General features: G+C 37.5%; 1 protein-coding gene across 8 annotated transcripts in view; it reads right to left on the bottom strand.

The window, feature by feature from the left end:
* The window catches only part of CIBAR1 (CBY1 interacting BAR domain containing 1), a 30,468-nt gene that overhangs the window by 19,604 nt on the left and 3,320 nt on the right, over positions 1 to 7,544 (bottom strand). For 5 of the 8 annotated variants that reach the window (XM_017538090.2, XM_017538091.2, XM_017538096.2 and 2 more), the window contains 4 exons: positions 7,125 to 7,193; positions 6,129 to 6,230; positions 2,994 to 2,999; positions 1,117 to 1,221 (listed from right to left, as the gene is read on the bottom strand). In XM_017538090.2, coding sequence (XP_017393579.1) covers positions 1,117 to 1,221; positions 2,994 to 2,999; positions 6,129 to 6,230; positions 7,125 to 7,193 — 282 coding nt within the window. The remainder of the gene's footprint in view (positions 1 to 1,116; positions 1,222 to 2,993; positions 3,000 to 6,128; positions 6,231 to 7,124; positions 7,194 to 7,544) is intronic. The other 3 variants (XM_017538097.2, XM_017538092.2, XM_017538094.2) reach the window with 1 other exon arrangement.

The following is a 7,544-nucleotide window of genomic DNA, read 5'->3' as shown; positions in this document are numbered from 1 at the left end:
TTGAGTCAGCCTTGCTCTGTCGCCCAGGCTGGAAGGCAGTAGCATGATTTGGCTTACTGCAACCTCCACCTCCTAGGTTTAAGCTATTCTCCTGCCTCAGCCTCCTGAGTAGCAGGGATTACATGCCTGCACCATCACGCCTGGCTAATTTTTATACTTAGCCAGATGGGGTTTCGCCATGTTGGTGAGGTTGGTCTCAAACTTCTGACCTAAAGTGATCTGCCTGCCTCATCCTCCCAAAGTGCTGGGATTGCAGGTGTGAGCCGTTGCACCCGGCTGCTTAATTTCTTTCTTTTTTTTTTTTAAGATGGGGTTTCACCATATTGGTCAGTCTGGTCTCAAACTCCTGACCTCAGGTGATCCACCCACCTCAGCCTCCCAAGGTGCTCGGATTACAGGTGTGAGCCACCTCGCCCGGCTTAATTTCTTAATAATACCTCTTCCTTATGGAGTTGCTGTGAAGACTGAACTAATTTACATAAAGTGCCTGGAGTAGTGCCTGGTACATAAAAACATAATAAATGTTAGTTCCCCTTAATTAAATAGTATTTGTGACAAAAAGCTGAATATCTGGCTTCTGGTTGTGAATGTTGGTCTTTTTATATACCACTGTTTCCATTAAAAAACCCTGATATATTTTATTTATAATATATTTTTTTGCTTTTTCTGTGTGTGTTTTTTTTAGGGGGGTGGGGTGGGCAGCGTCTGGCTCTGTTGCCCAGGCTGGAGCACATGGAGTGCAGTGGTGCAATCATGGCTCACTGCTGCCTCGACCTCCCCAGGCTCAGGTGATCCTCCTGCATCAGGAAGCTGGGTCTTACAAGTATGTGCCACCATACCTGGCTAAATTTTTTGTATTTTTTGTAGAGATGGGATTTTGCCATGTTGCCCAGGATGGTCCCAAACTCTTGGCCTCAAGTGATCCACCTGCCTTGGGCCTCCCAAAGTGTTAGGATTACAGGCATGAGCCACTGTGTACAGCCCTTTATTTATCATACTTTCTTTATAAGAGCTATTTATGGGCTAAAAAATTTAGAGTAATTTAAGTTTTTCATAAGTTTAAAGTAAAAAATAAGGTTAGAAACATGTTTTGAACCCTAACAGTTACTTTATTACCTTTATATCCTTCATTTTCTGCCTTTCAAAGCTGTCAATAGTTTCCTCCAGATGACGACTTGTTCGGGAAGCATCCATTGCAGCTCTCTGTAATTCTGTTTCTGCCTACAAAAGTATTCCCCAACCAAAGGTATAAACAAAATCAAATGAGAATTCATTCAGTTGAGTCCACTGGTAAATTCTGCAGTACTAGCTTTTTGGCATAATAGCGTAAATTATTAATATTATATTTTACCATATATAAATAAAATGATCTCTGTAAGCACATGCAGAATAAAGAATTTTATGTCTATTTAGTGACCTGATTCATGATCTAGAGAAAAAATCCCAAGAACAAAAACCACCCCACATCCTTCCCTTTCTGTCTGCGAAATCAATTTTTTTTCCAGACACCATTGGCTAACTTACTGTAAAACCATTTCCCATATTTTCTACTGCTTTTGTCTACTTTACTACCTGTGCCATTTATCAAAAATTCATTTTCTTTTGTCTCTCTCCCCGTCTTAGTAAACATTATTTTCAGTTTTCTCAATTAGAGATTATCTCTTATTCTTTTTTTTTTTTTTTTTTTTTTTTTTTTTTTTTTTTTTTTTTTTTTTTTTTTTTTTTTTTTTTTTTTTGGTCAGGCTGGTGTTCACTGGTGCTATCTCAGCTCACTGCAACCTCCATCTCCTGGGTTCAAGCGATTCTCCTGCCTCAGCTTCCTGAGTGGCTGGGATTACAGGCACGTGCCACCATGCCCAGCTAATTTTTTGTATTTTTAGTAGAGATGGGGTTTCATCATTTTGGCCAGGCTAGTCTTGAACCCCTGATCTCAGGTGATCCACCCATTTGACTTCGCAATCAAAGTGCAGGGATTACAGGCGTTAGCCGCTGCACGCAGCTGATTATCTCTTACTCTTTATGCTTATCTGATAGGACTACTGAATGGATTAAATGAAATCATCTTTGGAAAGAACCAAGGAGAGTGGCACACAGTAGAGAGACCTACAGCTATGACGATTACCACCACTGAGAGTCTGATTTTTAAAATCATTACAACATTGAGGTATTTTGGGATAGCAGGTATATAACCAAAGACCCTTTTTGCCTTGCTTACTTCTACTCATTCTCCAAATGCATTAAATATTCTTAATTCTATAATATCCTCATCAGGTGGAATACAATATATACTACAAATATTTCAGCATGGGATTTGTACTTGTAGATTCTTCCTTACAAGACAACCATGTTATACTGCTTCTATTCTATGCTTATTACAAAAAATAAATACACTAGTAACTAATGAATTAGATGGCAAGTCTAATACACTTGGACATGTACTCCTATTATCTGGATCTGTATTGTCCAATCAATATGGTGACCACTAGCCCATATGTGGCCATTTTCATTAAAACTAATTAAAACTAAATAAAAAATTAAAAACTATTCCCAAAGTTACTCTAGTATTAGTTCAAGAGCTCAATAGCCATATATAGCTAGTGGCTATAGTACCATTAAGTGCAGAATATTTCTAATCTAATTGTGTGTCTCTTTTTAAGCATCTCATCTGCTAACAAAAGTTGCCCAAAAAACATTTAAGACTTTTTCTTAAATGGTAACACAGAAATTTGAGAAGGCACAGCCCAATTTTCTGATTAAATTCTTCCAAATAAAGTTTTGTTTCCTGTGCTAATATTATATTTACTCAAAAGTCACATATATCATCATTTACCAATTAATCATAGGAAAAGTTTGCATTTGTTGTCAAAGTTCTATGATATGTAATAGCGTGACACTTAGCTTTTGCTTTCTTTTTCAAGAAAATGTATAAATTGAAACAAGTAAAAGGGTTTACTTTAAGGATCCATTTTTTGACATACCACTTTATTACCCACCTGTGACTGAAATTTTTCATAAAGGAAAAATACATTTCAAAGAGAGTATAACAATTTTTTCAATAAATTAAATTTATATACTCATACAATTCTCTATATTGCTGTGTTTGAGGATTCTTTAAACTACAGCTTCATTACAGGAAATTCAAAGGTAAAATAGAGCTCCTTTGAAGACTTACTACTACGAAAAAATCTCTAACAGTTATGTGATACATATTAACCTTTTGCTAAAGAGAATATTCAACCAGACTAATTCCTAACACTAATACACATGACTGATGCAGCTCTTTACTTGTGACTACTTCCTTTTGACTCATGTCTTTCCCCTCCTCATTTATTGATATTTTCATTTGACAGTTTAGAAGGGTAAGCAGAGTTGGCTAGCTTACTTCCCCATGGAAAGCATGGGGAAACAGAAGCCATAGCTAGGATATGTGTAGTTTCACCTTCTATAGCCTCCAGCAACTCTATTTATTACTGAAAGTCTCAAATCCTTTTACTTGAGTATAGCAACTCACCCAAAGTAACACATCCATTTTTAGCAAAGAGAATATAGATTTCTAGTATTTCTTTTACTGAAAATTCTTCAAAATTCTATGTTGTATCAACTTCAGCAGGAAATGCTTTGGATTAAAATACTAAGATACAGGCCAGGCGTGGTGGCTCACGCCGGTAAATCTAGCACTTTGGGAGGCCGAGGCGGGTAAATTGCCTGAGCTCAGGAGTTCGAGACCAGTCTGGGGAACATGGTGAAACCCCGTCTTTGCTAAAAATATAAAACATTAGCTGGGCATGGTGGCATGTGCCTATAAATCCCCGTTACTTGAGAGAGCTGGGGAGATAGGCAAAACGTTTGAACCCAGGAGGTGGGGGTTGCAGTAAGCTGAGAAAGCACCACTGCACACCAGCCTGGACGACAGAGCGAGATTCCAGCTCATAAAAAAAAAAAAACAAAGACAAAAACAAAATAAAATACTAAGATACAACTCCATGAATAAAGGTATTGGTATATAAAATGGAATTAGTTAAGAGTTTGAAATAAATGATTTTTAAAAGGGTAAGCCAGATTGGGTTCACAATGCATTACAGGAAGCTTGTTCAGAAGCTACCTGGGGCCTAACTTGGGGGGTGAGCAGGCAGAGCCCTGGGATTCTTTTCCTTATCCTCTTCTCTCAGAGGGACTATTTTATTTTACATACTGAACTTCAACATACTTCAACATAGATGAATTTTAAGAGTCTATCCTGGTAAAAATTCTATGATACTATGATTGAATATTTGTATGTATGTACTGACTACATTTGTATGTAGATTGTCCTTCATGTTCTGGTCTCAGGTTGTCAAAATACACAAGCTGCAGATCTTACCGGGAAAGCACATTGATTCACCTGTGCCAATAATCTCTTAGGTTTATTTATTCCCCCACAATGTGGCCCCACAGACCTGCTTCATCTGTGCTCTAAGATTGTCTCCCTTCCACAGCAGTGTTTACAGCACAGCATCCAAGTCAGAAAAATGTTTCTCTTAGGAATAGATTCTGTGTTGAGTGTAGACACCAGTACTCCTGATTCAATCTTGCCAACTGCTCAGGGTTCCCGATGTCTTCATATATCACCACCTCCCCAACTTCAGGCCACAAAGAACAAAACAAAACAAAAAATTTGGATCCCTAGCTTAATTCTTAAACACTGGTGAACCCACCCTCCCACCGGCCATAGCCTCTGCCTTGACCTCTAGTTATCAGTCATAAATTTTCCAGCATTCTCTGGTTTGTCTGACTTGCTTAAAACAGACTCTATCATCTCCATTTGCAGATCTTATGCCACTATGACTATCTAGATGTTTCTGTCCCAGTCTCCAGTGGGCACCCCCAGCCCTATGGCTGCCCATTTTTGTTTAGCACAAAGTTGGGCTTCTGTACCTCTGGTCCAAAGGAAGAAGGACCAAGCAATTAGTGTAGCCTCAAATCAATGCTCAAGGGACTCCCCTCAGGAATGAAGGTGTTCTGGAATCTCAAAGGCTCTCAAAAGAGCCACTCCTCATGTGGTTTCTGGCTGAGCTGGGCAGTAACAACCTTAAGGAAGTAGGAAGGAAACACACAGAAGGAATGGAAAAAGAGGCAGTAGGGATGTTAGTGCTTTCTACACAGTCCTACCTACCTCAGTTGCTGGCAATTAGGCACTATTTTGTATGCTTTTGTTTAGTCACCAACAAGGCACATTATAGTTTAAGAAATAGTCATGTTTCTGCATGTTCTCACCCATAAGTGGGTGTTGAACAATGAGAACACATGGACACAGGGAGGGGAACATCACACACCAGGGCCTGTCGAGGGGTTGGGGGCTAGGGGAAGGATAGCAGCAGACAGGGGGATAGAGGAGGGAGGGATGACATTAGGAGAAATACCTAAGGTAGATGACGGGGTGATGGATGCAGTAAACCACCATGGGATGTGTGTACCTAAAACCTGCACGTTCTGCACATGTACCCCAGAACTTAAAGTATAATTTTAAAAAAAGTAAAGAAGATTGACTAGATAAAAATAAATAAATAAATAATAATGTTTAACAGAAGAACCTTGTTACAGTAGACAGTCCTATTTAGGTTCCTTTGTGTCCAACTTGGATCTTAATTATACTCCTAAGTCTCCTGAGATTAACTGGCTGGAAGTCATGATTTCACATAGTTGTTTCGTTTCCAAAAGGTGAAGGAAATTAAATGGGAAATTTTTCTTTCCTTTTTTCTAAGCAGGGCATAGAGGGCACTGATGTATTAGGATTATTAATAGATCTTTAAGTTAGTTGTAGAATTAATATTTAGTCATCACCATGTGAAAATAAAATTAAGAAATTTGAATTTACTTTTTATAAAAACATCCGCATTTTTGAGTAGGTTTTTTGTTTGTTTGTTTGCAAAGTCTATTGTGGAAAACAATATAAGGGGATTTGAATTAGGTGGTGTAACCTCTTTAAAATTAGCCTATTTCTATAGTGAGAATTCCTAAAATGTTTCTTTTTAACCTTTATATTCAAATTCTCCACTCATTTAAAAGTAAAAATGCATAATTTCTATATACATTTGCTTTTGTACTCCTTCCCTTAAAATTTTTTTTAAAGACCTAAATTCAAAGGATACAATAATATGTCGATCAGATGGGTTTCGCTGACGCGTTCTTTGTAACTGAGTTAATTGCTTAGCTTCTCGATTCCTTGCTGTGAATGTTGCTTTGAGGTCATCCTGCAAATTGGCATTTTTTTTTTTGTTAGTAAAAATGTCTGACTTAAGGAAGTTCACACTGTTTTAAGAAAGGAAGAATATTTCTTGTGTGATCCTGGTACCATTACTACAGGAATTACCAGTATTACATAATTAGTGGGTGTCTATGTATGAGAGAATGTGTTTAATATTCTCTCAAAATAATGACACAATTTCAGTGCGAAACTATAACCATAATACATACATGTATATAAGTGTGTAATTTTGATTGTGGTAGTAGTGACATGTATATAAAAATTTGTCAAAACTCAATGATCACTGAAAATGGAAAAATTTTATTGCATGTAAATCAGAGGCACTTAACCCCCTGGCCTATTAGGAACTGGACCAGCACAGCAGGTGAGTGGTGGGCAAGCTAGCATTAAGGCCTGAGCTCTGCCTCATTAGATCAGAGGCAGCATTTGATTCTTATAGGAATGCAAACCCTATTGTGAATGAAAGAAAAATTGTCTTACATAAAACCGGTCCCTGGTACCAAAAAGGCTGGCGACTGCTGATGTAAATTATACTTCAATAAAGCTAGTTTTATAGAATTCTGTCATACATTTAAAAAGTTTAAATGCTATCATCTGCTTTAAACAAAAACTTATATTCATATAGTAAACTAATTTGTCCATATATTTTTCATTATAAATATTAAATATTTTAAAGTTCCCATAATAAAGTCTTATGTTGCTACAGTATACTTAATAAGCCCACTAAAAATATTTCATTGTTCTTAAAGATCTAAGTGATCTTTCAGAGTATGTAAAAAGAATGATTATATACTACTTTGTATTTCTTATTAAAGGAACAATTGGAATCCTGATACTCTTTGCCAGAGTAACTCATAAGTGGGAAAATGGATTTACTTACCCGTTTCATTTTCACAATGGTCCCATAAGCTTTCAAGGGTTCAACTACTTTGGCTTCAAGTCTTTCAACCTATTGAAAATTAGTAAAATTTTAAATTAGAATGTTTAACCTTTAACCTATAAATTAAAGGATAATCACTAGAAATTGGTTAAGACTCAGAATCTCAACTCAAACACATTAAAAACTGTTAGGCTGCACAGTAACAGTAAAAGTAGAAAAGCACCTGGTAAGCAAAACGACAAGAAAAGTTCTCAGGTTTCCCAGGAGCTTATCCTCACCACATCACCTTAGGATTACTTATTTACGGGCCGGGCGCGGTGGCTCAAGCCTGTAATCCCAGCACTTTGGGAGGCCGAGGCGGGTGGATCACGAGGTCAAGAGATCGAGACCATCCTGGTCAACAAGGTGAAACCCCGTCTC

Source organism: Cebus imitator, unplaced genomic scaffold, assembly GCF_001604975.1.
Source record: "Cebus imitator isolate Cc_AM_T3 unplaced genomic scaffold, Cebus_imitator-1.0 Scaffold109, whole genome shotgun sequence".
Lineage (NCBI taxonomy): Eukaryota > Metazoa > Chordata > Mammalia > Primates > Cebidae > Cebus > Cebus imitator.
Note: the sequence above shows the minus strand (reverse complement) of the source record. Positions and strands in the feature narration are given on the sequence as shown.